This window comes from Castor canadensis, chromosome 6 (genome assembly GCF_047511655.1).
Source record: "Castor canadensis chromosome 6, mCasCan1.hap1v2, whole genome shotgun sequence".
NCBI classification, from domain to species: Eukaryota; Metazoa; Chordata; class Mammalia; order Rodentia; family Castoridae; genus Castor; species Castor canadensis.
Genome location: NC_133391.1, coordinates 29,398,933 through 29,417,748, shown reverse-complemented (window position 1 = coordinate 29,417,748; position 18,816 = coordinate 29,398,933). Strand labels below are relative to the sequence as shown.

The following is an 18,816-nucleotide window of genomic DNA, read 5'->3' as shown; positions in this document are numbered from 1 at the left end:
CAGCCGCCACTGGCAGCCTTAGGGTTGTGATTGAGAAAGCAGAGCTATGATCTCTTAGCTTAGGCAAACCTGCTTATCTGATCACAGTTCTGACAAGTGACCTGGCCCAGCCAACTTTGGATCCAGAGGGGAATCCCCAAACCGTGGTCACTTCTTTTTTCTTAAGCCTGGTGGAATTCCTATGGCGCACTGGTGGGGTGAGAGTGATGGAGCGAAAGGCCAAGCCCTGGGAAAAAGTAAGGCTGGCTTGTCCCGTTGAAATTAACAAAGGAACTGTTAGGATCTGACTGGCCAGGTCCTTGCCCTTGGGGCACAAGAGAGCCAGCGGATGAACAGGTGTGACTCCTTCTAGGAGGTGACAGCCGCTTGCAGGGCGGGTACGCAGCGGGTCCCTTTCCTACTCCGCGCTCTGGGATCTGGTTGAGCTCACGTCGGATGCGCTGTGCCCGGCAGAGTTGTAGGCACTCCCTGCCCCCCGCCCGGCCCCAATTTCAAAGAGTGACTGTACTTCTGACGTCAGGAAGAGTTTGGTTCATTCCCTGGCACTGTGACTTTATTTTCATAACATCACCAAGTGCCGTGGAACTGGAATAGGCGTGTCCTGTCCCCCACCCTTCCCCCGCCCCTTGTCCCACGACTCACCCTCTCCCTCCCTCTCTCCTCCCTCCGGCGACAGGCTCCTTTAAAACTGCTCCTGGGGCCTGGGCGGGATCACTTGTCGCAGGACTTCCTGGGCTCGGAGGGTCTTGAGTGTCAGCGTTCGGCTCTTAGGCGCGGAAAGCAGCGCGAAGTTCACGGCCAAGGCTCCCGGTGCACCGGTAATTGGGGCGCGCTGAGCCCGCAGCGCGCGCGGCGTCCAGGTTGAAATCATTAAGAGTGCGGCCTTGGGAGTGATGGGGTTTAAGAGGCGAGAAATCCTGGCGATGAAATCCAGCTGGCTGGGAGGAGAAAAAAAAAAAAAATCCCCTAAAAAGAATTCCTCTAGTTTAACTCAGTTTTCTGGACTTGCCAGGCTAAGATAGAACTGGAGGAACAAGACCAGAGTGAAAGTTCCTGCCCCATTCTACAGACGTCCAGCAGGTGGAATCCTGGCCAGGCAGAGGGGCGAGCAGTTTTGGGATCCCGTTTGGGGAAGAGAAGAAAGAGAGAAAGATCCTAAAGGAAGGGTAGGGACTGGAGAGTGGGCAGGGACGAGGAAAAGTGGGGTGGGAGCTGCTTCCTTTCTCCTCTACTGAGAAGCCTCCGCTGATTTTGTCCTTCCATCAGGATCGTGTCCTTTTGAATTTTGGAAACCCCTTTTCTCTTAGTAATGTCTTCTTGTTTTTGGTGGGACTGGGGTTTGAACTCAAGGCTTCATACTTGCAAAGCAGGTGCTCTACAGCTTGAGCCATTTCTCCAGCAACCCCTTTTCTTTACAAATGGGGAGGTGAGCTCTACAGCGTTCCATCTGGGAAGGAAGCAGCTGTCACCATCTCCCTCCTTCTGCCACCCCCACCTCAAGTTTTTCTCCACCCCTGGGGTCCCCTGTTGGCTCAGGAATACCCAGCAGGTGGTGGTTGAAAGCCAGTAACAGTCCATCTTCCAGGTAACGCCTGGGTATGGATAAATGAGATTCAAGATGGTCCCCTCGACATTCCTGCAAAGGATTAGCAAGTGGCCAGAGCCTGCTGGGGACCAAGAAATTCTGAAGGACTTTCTTAACATTCCTGACTTCTCTCCAGGCCAATTTTCTCCTCTGGCTTTTGTCAGAGCCATACCTGTTGAAGGGTTTGACTGAACCAGTTTTGCCATGGGCTTACTCCTGGAGGGGAATTCTTAATCACTGCAGATACCTGACCTGGGGGTGAAGGAGAGTGAGGCCAGCACCGAGCCCCCCCTCCGGGCATGTGTGCTGGCTACAACTAAGCAGAGGAAGGGCTCCTCCAGGGCTATATAGAGACCACTGGTGTGAACAGAATTGTCTGGCTTCCTAGGAAGGACTCAACCCCAGTCAGGAACCCCATCTCTCTAGCAGGGTAGGAACCTGTAACTGTCACTGTGCAACCACCTCGAGTTCCTTGTAAGTAAGGGGCTGTGTGTGTGTGTGTGTGTTGAGAAGATTCTTCTGTCCCCTCTATGACTGCACAGGTTCACCTTGTTTAGAACCTGCTTTTTCTCGATTAATTACTTAGTGTGTTTGAGGATAACAAACAGGAGGATTTTGACTGGGGTTTCCAGAGACTGAACTGAGGAAAGAATACAGTAGAATCATAAACAATAAATTGAAGTGTTTTCTTTAGAGGGAGTCAGTGTGTTGGTTTCTCCTTTTATTCCTATTTTATGGCATTGTGGTCAGAATACATGGCCTGCATATTTTTCTCTTTCTTTTCTTCCTTCTTCTCTCCCTTCCTTCCTCTTTTTCTTTCTTCTTTTTTTTTTTTTTTGTTGGTTCTGGGGTTTGAACTCAGGGAGGGCCTACATCTCCTACACCTTGAGCCACTCCACCAGCCCTTTTTTGCGATGGGTTTTTTGAGATAGGGTCTCATGAACTATTTGCCCAGACTGGCTTCAAACCTTGATCCTCCCGATCTCTGCCTCCTGAGTAGCTAGGATTACAGGTGTGACCCTCAGGCACCCGGCTCTTTCTTTCTTTCTTACAGGATAATCTTCCTTTGCTCAGGATGGTCTTGAACTCCTGGGCTCAAGTCATCCTCTGCACTCAGCCTCCTGAGTAGTTGGGACTGCAGGTGCCCAACCTGTGTTATTTCTTAGTTTAGAATTTCAGAATTTGTTGTGTTCTAAAATACGCTTATTTTTGCACACGGTATGTGACCACTTAAATAGAAGCAATCACACAGAGCAGGGGTGGCTCCAAATTCAGTCCATGGGCTGAAGATGGCTCCATCCTTTTGTAAATAACGTTTTTTTGGGAAGACATCAATGCTCATTTGTCTTATATGATCTATGGCTACTTTCATATGCCCTTTACAGAAAATGTTTGGTGCTCACTGATGCAGAGGATCTGAATTACATGGTTAATAACGGAGGTCTAACAGAATATTTCCATTAACGTATTCGCAAGACATTTGTAAAACTTTACTGCATTATTATTTACTTATGTATTTCATCTGCCAGGACTGATAAAGAAGTAGTAAAATCTCTTGTAACTGTAGTATTTCTTTTGGTTTTCCTTCTATGTTGGCAGTTTTTGTTTTAAATATTGTGGTGCTATATTATTTGGTACATGAAAAGTTGTGATGGTTTTATCTCCAATATGGAGTATCCTAATTATTATAAAGCAAGTTTTTTAATTCATATAGTACTTTTTTTTGCCTTGACTATAAGTTTGTGATATTAAAATCTCAACTCCTGCTTAACTCTTCTTTTTTTTTTTTTTTTGATGGGAATGGGGTTGGAACTCAGGACTTGGTGCTTGCAAAGCAGGCTCTCTACCACTTGAGCCTCACCTCCAGTCCATGTTGCCCTGGTTATTTTGGAGATGGGGGTCCCTGAACTATTTGCCCAGGCTGGATTTGAACCACTAATCCTCCCAATTTCAACCTCAAAAGTAGCTAGGGTTACAGGCGTGAATGAAGCACTGGCATCCTGCCTGCTTAATTCTTTTACTTTGAGCAAGTTAATCTAACTCTGTGTCTAACTCATAACTCAAGTATAACTCAATTATACCTATGAAATGTCACTATTAGTATTCTTTCTTTTGCATTTACTTTCATTTTTTCCTGCTGTTTCTCAGCCATTCTAAATTCCTTTGTTTCAGGTGAGGTTCTTATAGCTAGAATAAATTAGTTTTTTTAAATTTTTAATTAATTTATTTGCAGCATTGAGGTTTGAACTCAGAGCCTCATACTTGCTAGGCAGGTGCTGTACCACTCCACCAGCCCTAGATTAGGTTTTTTTTTTTTTTTGAAATAAAACACTTACCATTTTCTTATATAATGAAATAACTTTTTTTTTTCTTGAGACAGTGTCTATGTAGGCAAGGCTTGTCTGAAATTCACTATGTAGCCTTGGCTCACCTAAAAGTCTCCTCCTGCCTCATCTCCCAAGTGTTGTTGAAATAAACTATTTGAATGAAGGGATCTTTGAGATGTCATGTCAATACATATAACTCTTTATAGTCTTATTTCCTGGAATTTCCACTTCTCTTGATTTCGAACTTCATTCAAAATCTTTTTGTTTGTTTTTTGGGCTGTTCTGGGATTTGAACTCAGGGCCTCCCCCTTTCTAGGCAGCTCTTCTACTACTTGAGCCACTCCACCAGCCCTTTTGTTTTTGAGGTAGAGTCTCACTATATAGTCCAGGTTTGACTCGAACTCACTCTGTAGCTGACACTATCCTTGAACTCATGATCTTCCTACCTTATTCTCCCAACTTCTGGGATTACAGGTACACACCACCACACCACCTTCACTTAAAATCTCAAGTTAAAAAGTAATTTCCAGTACTTTATTTTACATTCTCATTGATATAAAGTTTATATGCTCTGTTTAAAATAATACTTCCAGGGAGCTGCCAGAAAATATAGAAGTTGGGACAAACTTTGTTATACTAGTTTTGATCTGCCTACGGGACTATGATGACTTATTTTCTCTCTGTAACTACCTAGAAACTCCACTCAGCGATGCTAGTAAGCTGTTATTCATAAGATGGTGCCAGGATGTGTCACTTTCATGTCATTAGGATTGGGATGGCTACCCAGAACAGGGATCCTACCCTATGGCTTCTTCTCATTTATAACTAATCCTTCATCCAGGGAAGAGGAACTTCTGTGGGACTCTCCCTTAGGGGAACTCAGGCTGGATGGAATCTGAGGATTAGCTGCAGATTTGCTGCTGGTCTCCAAAACCTTTCTCTCTGCATTACTCACGCTTACTAATAAGTAACTGCGGGTAAATATTCAGCGATTAGTCTTGGTCCAAACTATTTGCTCAGCAACGGAGCAGAGCGCAGAGTGAGAGGGACGCCAGCCAGTAGGTGTGCTCTTCCCCTGGGGAAGCTTGTTACACCAGAGACTGCTACAGCCTGGTGCTGGTGTATAATATACCCCACAGATAGATGGGAAAACTGGAGGGCTGTACAACTGCAAAGAGCCTCACAAATTTAGAAGGAGATAGGGATTATTATATAACAGCAACTCATGGTGTGGTTTAAGTTTGGGGCCAGGTTTTGAAGAGAGATGATAAATGGATTGTAAATAGGAAGGGATGGATATTTTGTTTGTTTTTGTTTAATTTGGGTTTTTGATTTTTTTTTCAGACAGGGTCTCAATACAATTATCATATGAGATAATCATCTTGCTTCAGTTTTTCCAGGGCTGGGATTATAGATATGTGCTACTATACCTGGCCAGGACTTTTGTTTTTAGGTACTGCAGTTTGAACTCAGGGCCTGCACCTTAAGCCACTCCACTAGCCCTTTTTTGTGATGGGTTTTCTGTAGATAGGGTCTCAAAGTATTTGCCTGGGCTGGCTTGGAACCTCGATCCTCCTGATTTCTGCCTCCTGAGTAGCTGGGATTACAGGTGTGAGCCACTGGGTACCTGGTGAATTATTGTTATTATTGTTTTTAGGAAAAAAGCAAAGATTAATTAGCACACCATTTAAAAGGGAAGAAAACAGAAGAGTCTTTTTTTTTTTGAAGGTACTGGGGTTTGAACTCAGGACCTCACGCTTGCGTTCTACCACTTGAGCTGTTCTGCCAGCCTTGGAAGAATCTTTACAGACAGGAGAATAACTCATGTGCTGAGCAAAAAGTGTGACTTTGTATGAAAAAAACCTTTGATGAACCCAAACTCCTGTCCAGACAGAAAGCACTGTTGGAATGCTGGGGCAGTGGTTCCCGCTGGTGCACTGAGGCAGGAAGACTGAAAGATTTGAGGACAGTCTGGATTATGTAGTAAGACCCTGTTTCAAAAAACCCCCAAACAATCCCTCCAGCCCCCGAAAAAGAAAAACCCCAAAACCCCATTCTTAGATGGTTCACATACTTTTAAGAACCACATAACCTTGGGCGAGTCATTTATGACTTTTTTGGCCTTTGTTTTTTTTTTTTTTTGCAGCACTGGAGCTTGCTATAAGAAGGGGTCATAGTGGTGGGGTTGTTGTGAGGGTAAAGGAAAATAGCATACAGCTCGGAATAAGCCTCAGAGGGACTTAGCCCTTGTCATTGCTGGCTAGCTTCTCTTGCACGTTTCATATTTGAGATGCAACAAAGCTGGACTGAGCTTCTCTGCTCAGGAGCCTGTGACAGTGACAGCACTCAGTTGTCTAAACCAGAGGTCCAGGGATTACCTGGACTCCTCCGTTCTTTAACATCTTTCTCTTCTACCTGTTCACTTTTCCTGTCCCTCTCTCAGCTGCCATGCTGTGTCTTTACCTCATCTTTCTTCCATCCCACCCAGTTAGGTAGATTGGGTGGCTGTGTCCCATGGGTCCCAAGCATGTTCTGACCTCATGACCCCTTAGCTGGACATCCATTGTTTCTCCAAGGGCAGTGGCCACACTTTTGGGTCTGTGACTTGTGCACTTAGCATGTACCTGACACCATGTGGGCATCAGATGTTTGTTGATGGACGGGAAGATGGAGTGTAGGATTGCTGGTTTGGGAGACCTCTCAGCAGGTCAGTGCTTGACTACAGGATGGAGAGGTGGAAAGAGGGGAGTGAAGGAGGCCTTGCGATGATGGAAAGAGGAAGTGAAGGATAGACTTATGATGGTGGCTACTCATAAAGTGATCTTTCCTCTGTGACACTGGACGCATGGCTACGTCTCTCCAAGAGTTAGCCTAGGGCTGGTGGAGTGGCTCAGTGGTAGAGCGTCTGCTTAGCAAGCGTGAAGCCCTGAGTTCAAACTGCAGTACCTCCAAACAAACAAAAAAATGAGAGTTAAGGAATATTAAACAGAGTTTAGGAATATTAAATGAGATAAGAGATGTAACAACATGTAAGTGAGAGAATGTGTTAAAACACTCAGCATAGTAGCCAACTCACTATGTGGCAGTAGGTGTCATTATGTTTTTTGGTGGTTTGAACTCAGGGCCTCATGCTTTCTAGGCAGGCGCCCTACCCATTTAAGCTACTCCCTTTTTTTTTTGGTGATGGGTTTTCTCAAGATAGAGTCTTGGGAATTATTTACCCTGGCTGGCTTTGAACTGTGATCCCCCGATCTCTGCCTCCTGGGTAGCTGGGATTACAGGCGTGAGCCACTGGTGCCTGGCTCACACATACTCTGAATGAAAGGAGTTGGAGGAGGAAAGAAGAGGGGAGGATGGGAGAGAGCGATCTGGAGGTGTCTGCACTGGGCTCCCCAGAGACAAGCAAGGTGGAGCTGGACTTGGGCTCAGGCCACCTAGCTTAGCAGCACCTCCTGTGTTTCACAGAGGAGGAGACAGAGGTTCTGCCAGGTTAGTGACTTGGTCCACATTCTTCCTAGCAGGGAGGAGTAACAGCGCTTGACTGAGGCCAGCAAGTAACTCTCTCTTTCCCCCTTTCCTCCCTTCCTCCTCCTTCTCTTCCTTCCTCTCCTATTTTTCTTCCTTTCCCTTTTTTCTTCCCTCTAATTGTTTGCTTTTTAAACCTTTCTTGCCCAGACTCTGCCAAAAGGGTTTAAGGCAGCACCCAGTGACTCAGTTTCTCAGAGCCCAGTCCTCCACCAGCCCCTGTCCTGGTGTCTTCCCAGTTCTGGATCATTCTCTGAGCTCATAGCAGTTTTCCAATACTGACTTGCTTATTAGCATCCCAAGGGAGATTTATTGCCCTCTGACTAAGCTGGGAGTACTAATGACATTTTGGACCTGTTGAGTAATCCCTATCAGCCTGGAAAGAGGTGGAGGAGGGTTAATAGAGGTGACTTACAACGGTAATTCCAAAAAAGTTAGTCACCAGGTAAAAACTAGCACTAGAAAGTTTTTTTAAAAAGGCATTCTGGGCCTGCTTATGCCTGTAATCCTAGCTACTCAGGAGACAGAGATCAGGAGGATCAAGGTTCAAAGCCAGCCCTGGGTAGATAGTTCCAAAGACTCTATCTCTAAAAAAAAAGGGCTGGTGAAATGGCCCTGAGTTCAACTCCCAGTGCCACCCAAAAAACAAAAAACAAAAGAACAAACAAGACATTGTGAGGCTGGGGATGTGGTTGGTGGTATCTTTAGCATGCATGAGGTGCTGGGTTCAATTCTCAGCAGTAACACAAGAGGAAAAAAAGGTCTCTAACTGAATATTTGATGTTAAAAGCTTATTGTTATCTTCCCTTTTTATGTTATTAGCATATATTAGATATACAGTGGGTAGCATTGTAACATTTTCATATATGTGTGCTATTTACTCCTCAGTTATTAATTTAAAGTGTGGTTAAGATGTTTTTTGCCGGGCGTTGGTGGTCACACCTGTAATCCTAGCTACTCAGGAGGCAGAGATCAGGAGGACTGAGGTTTGAAGCCAGCCTGGGCAAATAGTTCTTGAGACCCTATCTCAAAAGTGCCCATCACCAGAAGGGCTGGTGTTGTGGCTCAAGGTGAAGGCTCTGAGTTCAAGGTCCCCAGTACTGCAAAAAAAAAAGAACCAAAAAAAACAAAAACCTAATATATCTATGGATAAAATTTTATGACATCTGTGGTTTGCTTGAAGAGAATTTAGTGAGTTGGGTGGGAATTAAAGCAAAACTGGCAATATATTGATAATTTTTGAAGGCAAGTGATGAGCACGTGTGCCTCCATTAGAAAAATTTCTATAATAAAACTTAAACTTTTTAAAAAAAAATATTGTTTTTTGAGACAGTGTCTCACTATATAGCCCAGGTTGGCCTCAAACTTGCCATCCTCCTGCCTCAGTGCTGGGCTTATAGGGATGTATACCGTGCCTGGGAAAGCAATGTTTTGAAGGCATTTCAGGAGCAAAAGGGGAATGACTGGGTGTGGAAGGGGCGGGGGACGAGGGGTGGCAGTGGTGAGAGGGGCTGAGTGATATCACAGTGAAGCCTGTTATTTGCACAGTTACTTGGGACTAACAGCCCACTTCAGGGTCTGTTTCTGTAGCCTCCTTGCTTGACTGGGAGGTGAGGGGCGGTGGAGGTGAAATTTGGAGAAATCAGTTTTCTCCCCACACCACTGCCCAGGTCAGCTGTTGGACCCTGGTCTGTGGGAGCCAGGAGGCCCCAGGTCACCTCCTTGCTGCTCTGCTGCAGGTCCAGGTGGGCAGGGCTCTCTGCCTTTCTGTCCTCTGTCTTGCACTGGAACTGTGTTTCAGGCAAAAAAAGTCACCAATCTGTCCAGAATTAGAGTCACCAGGTTCAAAGTCCTTCCTAGCCAGCAGGTAATTATGCTAACAGTCCTTGTCCACAATTGGTGGAGGGTGGGTGAAAGGACAAAGGGAAGAAGGACATGCTTTCCTCCAGACACCATCCTTAGGATGAATCTGACCAGGCATGAGAATGGAGTGAAACACACAAGCCGGTGTCTTCCTTGTCCTTCCGCCCTGCCCTCTGATGACCAGGGTTCTGCCTCTTCCATGTTCATGGTGCAGACACGGGAGAGCCCTCCCCGCTGCTCTCCCCTCTCTCTGTTTCCCTCCATCAGAGTGGACATGTGGGGGACAGGGCAGATCTCACTGGGTACTTGAGCTTCAGGGGCTGCTGGGGCTGAACCTTGTTTGCTTCTCTTCTTCCTGCTGCTTGTACAGGTGAAACACAACCCAATCTTTTTTTCTGACTTTTGGACAGGTAGTCGTGGTGTAATTTGCAGTAGGGCAGAGTGTAGGTGACAGATCCACTGTGAGGGAAGGTGACGGAAAGTCCGTGGATGTAGATTATGTCTGACGATTTCTCCTACTATGATAAGGACCACGTATGAGTTCCCCTTTATCTAGAGTAGCTAGACTAGTGATTGGCACATAGTGGGGCTCGGGAAATGTATTAGTCCATTTTTCATTACTGTAATGAAGTGCCTGAGGTTGGGTAACTTTATAGAGAAAAAGAGATTTATTTTGGCTCACGACTCAAGAGTAGGAGCCTTCTGGCTGGCAGAGTCACCTGGTGGCACAGGGCATTATGGCAAGAGACATGGACCTCATTGTGTCTGTACATCTTTTCTGGTCTTCTTCCTCTTCTTCTAAAGCCACCAGGATTTAATAATAGGTACTCCTGATAATGACCTGATACTAACCCCCACAGGCCCCACCTCTAGACACACCTAGGTTGGATTAAGTTTGCACCAGCTAATTGGGATTAAGTTTCAAAGTAAACAGGACAGCTGGGCAGGGGACGACACAGACCATAGTCAAGTCTAGCAGTAAATATTTGTTGAATGACCATAAAATATAAAACTAAGCTCAGAGAGAGCCAAATTTCATTAAAAACTTAGGAAGACAGATTTAAACTTCATCTGTGTTATTTTACCTCACTGCGCAATACTCTGACATGCACACAATATGCACTCATACCTGTATGTACTTGTGTAGACTGCACAAGAACATGTATATCTACAATTTTTCCTAACTGCTGCTTGAATAAAATAATTCTGGTACAGCTTGGCACCAGTGACTTAATCTGTAATCCTAGCTTCCTGGGAGGCTCTGAGATGGGAAGAATTGAGGTTGGAAGTCAGCCCCAGGCAAATAGTTCTCAAGACCCCATCTCCAAAATAACCAGAGGAAAATGGACTGGAGGTGTGGCTCTCGCATACAGCACCTGCTTTGCAAGTGCAAAGCCCCGAGTTCAAACTTGAGTCCCACATGCAAATAAATACGTAATTCTGGCACAATGATGATCTTATCTAACTGACAGAATGATTTTGCGTCTTCGGAGGAGGCAGGAGTTTGAATTTGGGGTATAAGAGGGAGGTAGCTTGTCTCCCTTCCATGGCCAGGAGAAATGAGTCAGTTTACACCCCACTGTGCTGCTCTGTACCTTGGATTAGATCATGAAGACAGGATGGGAGAAGGAGGGGTGTTCTTATTTCTTGGGTAATCACCTTGGGAGAGGCATTTATGGATAGGTGATGAGGAAAGTCCAAATTGTATTTATTTATTTAATTTATTGATTAATTAGTTTTTTTGGCTGTTCTGGGATTTGAACTCAGGGCCTTGTATTGCTAGGCAGGTACTCTGCCACATGGCTTTTTTCTTTAATTTTCAGGTCTTATGCTTTTTTGCCTGAACCATGATCCTCCCCCTATTTAAGCGTCCATTGGAGCTGGGATGATAGGCTACACTATCACACCCGGCTTGTTTTTTGAGATGGGGTTTCTCTAACTTTTTGGTGGTACTGGGGTTTGAACTCAGGGCCTTATGCTCGATAAGCAGGCACTCTTACCACTTGAGCTATGCCCCCAGCCCAGTTTCTCTAACTTTTTGCTGGGTGGACCTGAGCCATGAGCCTCCCAGTCTCCACCTCAACTTTTTTTTGTTTTTGATGGCATGAGGGTTTGAACTTGAACTCAGGGCCTCACACTGCCAAGGCAGGCTTTCTTACCATTTGAGCCACTTCATCAGTCACCTTGCTTCCACGTCTTGAGTAGCTGGAATTACAGGTGTGAACTGCTATGCCTGGTCTCCAGATAATTTTTTCTGCTCTATGGGGAGGGGCAGGATTTGATTGGTGTTCTGTGCATTTTCCTGCTTTCTGCTACTAGCCCTTCCTATTATTTCTGATTTCTTGCTGTATTTCTCCATCCCTCGAGAGGCCAAGGGCTTTCAGTGTGCTTTCCTGGGAAGTCATCACACTTTCCTGCCAGACCTCGACTCTCTTCTGCTCCACTCGTACTTCTCACAGCCAGAGAGCTATCCCACTGGAATAAAGGAGGATGAAAGAAAAGTTCCATGAACATATAGCCTACAATAAAGCAAAATAGGGTAACAGGAGCTTGTAAGTAGTAAAACAATTCGGACAAATTTACAGTTCATTAGGAAACTGTTAGGACTCTAGATGTCTGGCAATGTTGAATTTCAGTGTCTTCTCTGACTTCGAAATTTCTTTTCTCTCCTTCTTATTTTGGCAGTAATAAGGTCTGAATTTAGCTTCAAGCGCTCTACCCCTGGAGTCAGCCCACCGTGGAAATTTGAAAGCCATCTATCTGGTTTTCTTTTTCTTCTTCTTCTTAGTTGGTGGCACTGGGTTTGAACTCAGGGCCTCACGCTTGCTAGGCAGGTTCTTTACTGCATGAACCATTTCATCAGCCCCCTAGCTATCTGTTTTGAGGAAATGAGGGAACTGGTCTCTGCCAGTTTCTATGAGAGAATGGGTTGCTTATGAAGTGATAGTGGAGCCAGGTGCTGGTAGCTGTAATCCCAGCTGCTTGGGAGGTTGAGATCGGGAGGATTTTGGTTTGAGGCCAGCCGAGCAAATAGTTCATGAGACCCCCCCCCCCCCCCCCCCCCGTCTCCAAAAAATAACCAGAGCAAAATGGACTGGAGGTGTGGCTCAAGTGGTAGAGAGCCTGCTTTCCCAGTATGAAGCCCTGAGTTCAAACCCCAGTAGTTCTAAAAAAGCAAAAAAGGAGCAAACACTTCTTTTGAGCACAGGACCTCTGTCTTTGAGGAGTTAAACTGAGAGTAGGAGACAGGAGATTTGTCCCTCTCCTCATTGGTCTTTAGAATTTGTCACGGTGGGTGGGAAAGAGTCAATAGCTTTATCAAATGTAGCAAGTTCAAGGGCAAAGGAACACCCTTATTTTCCTAATCCTCTCTCGGCCTGTCTAAAATGCTCACTGCCCAACTTCTCTTTCACGCAGGACCAGGATGACCTCACCTGCTCCTCGTGGTTGCCGCTCAGACCTGGACTCCAGGTACCAACGGCTGTGTGACCTGGCGGAGGGTTGGGGCATCGCCCTAGAAACCTTGGCAGCCTTGGGCGTGGTGACCACGGTGGCATTCATGTTCGCGCTCCTGATCCTCATCTCCAAGGTGCAGGACTCGAACCAACGGAAGATGCTCCCCACCCAGTTTCTCTTCCTACTGGGCGTGCTGGGGGTCTTCGGCCTCACCTTCGCCTTCATCATCAAACTGGACAGGGGCACAGGGCCCACGCGCTTCTTCCTCTTCGGTGTCCTCTTTGCCATCTGCTTCTCCTGCCTCCTGGCTCACACCATCAACTTGATCAAGCTAGTCTACGGGCGGAAGCCCCTGTCCTGGCTGGTCATCTTGGGCCTGGCGGTGGCCTTCAGCCTGATCCAGGACGTCATTGCCGTTGAGTATGTCGTCCTCGCCATGAACAGGACCAACGTCAATGTCTTTTCCGAGCTTTCCGCTCCTCGTCGCAATGAAGACTTCGTCATGCTGCTCATCTACGTCCTCCTCTTGATGGTGTTGACCTTTCTGCTGTCCTTGTTCACCTTCTGTGGCTCCTTCTCTGGCTGGAGGAGACACGGGGTCCACATCTGCCTCACCACGCTCCTCTCCATCCTCATCTGGGTGGCATGGATCATCCTGCTCTTGATTCCTGCCCTCGAGTCCAAGTGGGATGACACCATCCTCAGCACAGTCTTGGTGGCCAACGGCTGGGTTTTCCTGGTGTTTTATGTCTTACCTGAGTTTCTGCACCTCAGAAAGCAGCGGAACTCCTTGGATTACCCAGTCGAAGATGCTTTTTGTAAACCTCAACTCATGAAGCAGAGCTATGGTGTGGAGAACAGAGCCTACTCGCAAGAGGAAATCACTCAAGGTATGATTGCAAGTCCTTTGGTAGAAAAATGGGGGACAATCATAGGATGTTAGAGCTGAAAGGAACATGAGAGATTTTTCCACATGTTGTCCCAATAGAGTAGATAAATCCTGGCTGGGTGCAGTGGCTTATGCCTGTAATCCCAGCTATTCAAGAGGTGGAGATTGAGAGGATCATGGTTTAAGGCCATCCCAGACAAAAAGTTAGTGTAACCCCATTTCAACAAGCTGGGCCTAGTGCTACAGACCTGTAATCTCAGCTAAGCAGGAGGTGGAGATGGGAGGATCAAACAGTATGTGCATTTAAGTTAGGGAGAGCCTCTGTGAAAACAAGAAAGGGCTGGAGGAGTGGCTTAAGTGGTAGAGCACCTACCTAGCAAGCACGGGGCCCTGAGTTCAAACCCCAGTACTTCAAAAATAGGTGAGTTCCCTGAGGCTCCGATAGTGGAGACAAGTTGAACCTGGAGTCCTAATCTAGTACTTTCTACACAACACCAGGCAAGGAAAGGGGAAATCTTAGTGGCTGTAGGTGAGGCCCTGCTCTTTGTAAAATACGAGCAGGCATCCTTCCAGAAATGGGAGGCTTTGGTGGCTTAAGTGCAGGTGCCAAGCCATGGGAGCAGGTGGGACAAGACACCCCTGATCCCAGGCCAGCAGGTGTCACTGTAAATTTACAAGGACTGTGGCTTAGCCCAACAGCCTCATTGCGTTGCAAATGTCTGGCCTTGCAGGAGGGAAAAGGTCGCACTTGACTTGAAGGAATCGGGGCCTTAGCTCTTGCCAGAGTTGCAGAAAGCCAGGTGCTCTGCTGATGCCGGCACAAGAGGAACGTGAATTGAAAGCTGGAACCTGCCCTTGTCTACAGGGGTCTAGCTGGTGGTCTCCAGGGTTGACATTGATCTTTGAGTCCAGCCTTGGGAGGGGAAATGGTTTCTGGACAGAGGGAGGGAACTTCAAGGGTGGGCTCTTGGCCCATAAATAGATTTTCTTTCTCGGCTGGATTATTTATTATTATTATGTGGTGGAACTGGAGTTTGAACTTAGGGCCTTGGACTTGCTAGGCAGGCATGCTACCACTTCAGCTACACCCCATAGCCCTTTTTGTTTTAGTTATTTATTTTTTGGTGAGACTGGGGCTTTGAGCTTGCAAAGCAGGTGCTCTACCACTCGAGCCATACCTCCAGTCCATTTTGCTCTGGTTATTTTGGAGATGGGGTCGTGCAAACTATTTGCCCGGCTGCCTCGAACCGCGATCCTCTGGATCTCAGCCTCCAAGTAGCTAGGATTACAGGTGTGAGCCTGTTTGTTTTTTTTTTTTTTTGGATAGGGTCTCCCTCTTTTGCCTCGGGAGGCCTCAGACTGCAAACCTACCTCCACCCCTCTGTGGCTGGGTGACAGGCCTACGCCACCATACCCACTTTTTTGGGATTGGGGTCTCACTAACTTTTTGTACTTTGTATGGCTAACCTTGATCCTCCTGTTCTCTGCCTCCTAGTAGCTGGAATTACAGGTGTGCATCACTGTACCTAGCTCTGTTACCTCACCCTGGATTCCTTGTTATCAGTCCTCATCAATTCCTCCTTCTTGACTTTCACCTTGCGGGTCATTGCCAGCTCACTCCCTGTACAGTGCTTTTCCTGACCCCCCACTTTGCTGCCCACATTTCTCACTGGCTGTGCATTACCCATTACTTCGTAGTGAGCCCTTCACACCCCCAAAGCCTCACTTTCAACCCAGCCAAACCAAGTCACCGCCTGTGTGAGTGTGAGTGGAGGCATGGCTGACCCTGCCTGAAGTGGCCTTGTCCCCCACCTTCCCCTTGCCCCTCAGGAATCCTCTGCCCTGCCCTCTGGAGCACTCTGGAGCACTCTTATCAGAGTCCGTCATTCACTAGTTATTTGTGCTACTTATCTGCTCCTCACTCCCAGGCAGCCACCCAGGCCCCTTAATCCTACCTCATGTCTTCCCTAGAAAGGTGCTGACTGAGGAAGGGACAGCCAAATCTGATGGGGGATAAATGAGTGGCTTAAATGAGTGGCTTTGACTTGCGTTACCGATGAGTGCCCTGCTTATCCTCTGTTCCCAAGTTCAAAACTCCCTGATTTACCCCAAATACATAGAAAACAACTGCTTGTAAATCCTCCCCTTGTTATTTTCTTTGTCAGGCAGGTGAGGAAGTGGAGGCCCCCCACCCCCTATAAGATTCCAATTCACTGTAGGTATGCATTTGGTCAGAGCTGTACTGGGGTTTGAACTCAGGGCCTTGGACTTGCTAGGCAGGTGCTCTACCATTTGATCCATACCCCCAGCCTTTTTTGCTTTAGTTACTTTTAAGATAAGGTCTTGGGCTTTGTCCTCGAGATCCTCCCACCTTGCTCCCACATAGCTGGGATTACAGATGTGCACCACAGCATCAGGCCTGAACAGACTCTTTGTTTTGGCAGTATTGGGGTTTGAACTCAGGGCCTCATATTTGCCAGGCAGGTGCCCTATCACTTCAGCATGGCCCCAGTCCTTGAACAGACTTTAATGTGCTCTTGAGGTGCTCTTAGGAGGACATAGGGCTCCTGTCCATGATTGGGAAAGGGATTTCCCTTGACCCATCTGCTGCCAGTCATTCAGTCATTCAGTCATTCAACCCACACTGTGCTTACTGTAGGGCCTGGTGCTGGGCTTGAGCTCAGTCTCTCCCTGCAGGCAATTATGAGTCTTCAGAGAGACAAAGGAATGCGGTGTTACCTGCCACGATGAGTGACATGGAGCACTGGTAGGGCCCCAAGTACTTCAACTTCTCCTCTCCCTCTGTTTCAGGTGTTGACAGGACTGGGGACCTGCCCTACGCTCCTTATTCCACCCACTTTCAGCTACAGGTAAACATCTTACACCAGTAGTTCCCACTCGGATGGCCCCCAGCAGGTCCCCTTTAAGGATGACACGTCTTCTTTCCTGTGCACTGCCCTGTGGGCTTAGGGTGGTCCAGGGAGGACTTGGGGATGGCTTAGAAGGGAGGGAAATCTGGGGTCCTGCCTGGAGTGGAGATCTGCTGAGATGCAGGAGCAGGAGGGATCAATGATGCAGTGGTTTCCTTTTCAGAATCAGGCTCCCAGAAAAGACTTCTCCATCCCCCGGGCTCAGGCTAGCCCCTACAGTGACTACAAGGGACGGAAAGAGGACAGTTAAGTCTGTTCTAAAGAGTGGAACGACCACAGCCAGACAGCAGACCCAGCTGGGACTCCAAAGGGACGTGGACTGAACCCTGGGTATGCTGAGGGGACCGTTCAGGCCATCCCAGGGACAGCCTGCCTCCCTTCCAGCTCCACCCACTGGTCTTCCAGGCTGGGACCGATGCCAGCTAATAGCTCCAGTTCTTTGTAGCCTGGTGGCATTTTTCCTTTGTCCCATGCTTAGGATATGTCTTGGAAGTGGGAGTCTTGGGCAACTCAGGGTCACGTTTACTCTGTCCTCTCACGTGTGACTGTCTGGTCATTTGACTGCATGCTGGCTCGTTCAGCTCCCGGAGCCGACTCATCTAACCAGGGTGTGTTTTGTGAGGATTGCTTGACCCAGAGGAGACCTGCAAACCTGAGGGCAGACCCAGAGGTGGCCTGCCTCTCAGCCCCACCCTCTTAAGTCCACACTGGAAGCCACTCTCCTTGCATGCTCCTCCCCAGCCTTCCTGCCTCCAAAGTAGAGGCTGGAGGTCAACCCACGCCTCCTCACCTGGGCAGCGCTGCCTCCCATGGGGCCTCTGCGGCAGTTCACAGGCCAGCCCTCTTCTCTTGCACCTCCCCTAAACTTCTGTCAATCCCCAGACCTGATCTTCTCCAACTGTGGATTCTCCCCCCGCCAGCCTCCTTCCTCAGCCTCTGTAAATAGATTTATACTGTGTTCACCTCCCGAGTTGTATAAATGGGCATTGTCCCCTCGGGTGGCATTTGTTACATGGTAAGTTATTCACCTGTAAATGCAATAAAGATGTGGTGAAACTCTTTTTTTCTAGATTAAAAAAATCTTAAAAAAATTTCTGTGGTGTTGGGGATGGAACCCAGAGCCTCACGTATGCTAAGCAATTGCTCTCCCACTGAGTCCCACCCCCAGCCCTGGCAGTGACTCTTAATGGCACAAGTGGACATTTGAGACACACACACACACACACACACACACACACACACACACACACACACACAGAGACAGAGAGAGAGACTGAGAGAGAGAGAGAGAGAGGAGAGAGGGCTCCCCAGTTAGGCTTCAATTCTGCTGGGTTTGCACTTGACCCTTCTCCCTGGGTCTCCCTTCTCCATGTTACCCCCAAGTTTTGAGGCAGTCACAGATGATGGAGCCAGGAAGAGTGGTGGGAGGCAGAGGAGGGGCACTCTTGGGGTGGTGTTTGGTAGCCCAAGAAGACAGGGAGACCTCAAAGGAGGTCTCATGTTCACCCAGAGTTTGACCTCAGGGCAGGACAGAGACAAGCTCTTACTTGACAGAATCGGTTGTCTATCTCTTGGCAAAGACATGGTGCCTAAAATTACTTAAGCCAAGAAACATCTCTGATGGGCAGAGGAATAGGAAAGTTCCCTTTGTAAAGAAAAATAAATCCCATACATAGAAACTGCATTTAAAAATCTGTAGCTAAGTTAGAGACTGATACCTATTTTTCATCCAAAAGATAAAACAAAACAGGGAAAACCAGTGTGGGGCAAAGGCAAGGGGAGGGTGGTGTGAATTTGGGATACTGCTGCTCCATAAATGTTGGCTGACTTTGAAATCACATAAACATCATTTTTCATTGAAAGGGGGATAACATAATAGTATAGATCCTTCTAGATTATTCTAGCCCTTTCCAGGAAGTGATGACTGAATGAATATTGCTGTGAGAACATAATATATATGCTTTCACAAGTTATCTGTTGTAGAGTCTCCAGAAATACATGTTCCCAGCCTGGGGAGTGGCTCAAGTGGTAGAGCGCCTACCTAGCAAGTGCAAGGCTCTGAGTTCAAACTCCAGTACTGCCAAAAACCAAAACCAAAACAACATAAAAGATACACATATTCTCTTCTGTGTTAAGAAAAATAAAGTGTTTTTCTTCCACCCTTTCACCCCAAAATCAATACAGAAGACTTCTGTGGCCCCAAAAGTTATGAAGACTTCTCCCCACCAGCAAGCAAGCCAG

The 18,816-nt window shown here is 47.2% G+C and overlaps 1 protein-coding gene across 2 annotated transcripts; it reads left to right on the top strand.

Annotated features, from left to right (window-relative positions):
* The first annotated feature begins 676 nt into the window (after nt 1-676).
* Nucleotides 677-17,636, top strand: Gprc5a (G protein-coupled receptor class C group 5 member A). Of its 2 annotated transcripts, none has more exons than XM_020169619.2 (4): nt 677-818; nt 12,718-13,646; nt 16,457-16,515; nt 16,739-17,636. In XM_020169619.2, exons 2-4 carry the CDS (start codon nt 12,725-12,727, stop codon nt 16,823-16,825), a joined length of 1,068 nt encoding a protein of 355 aa, XP_020025208.1. In that variant the 5' UTR covers nt 677-818; nt 12,718-12,724; the 3' UTR covers nt 16,826-17,636. The 2 variants fall into 2 exon arrangements, with proteins under 2 accessions (XP_020025208.1, XP_073932124.1); XM_074076023.1 differs by having other exon boundaries at nt 703-860.
* Nucleotides 17,637-18,816: the final 1,180 nt, after the last annotated feature.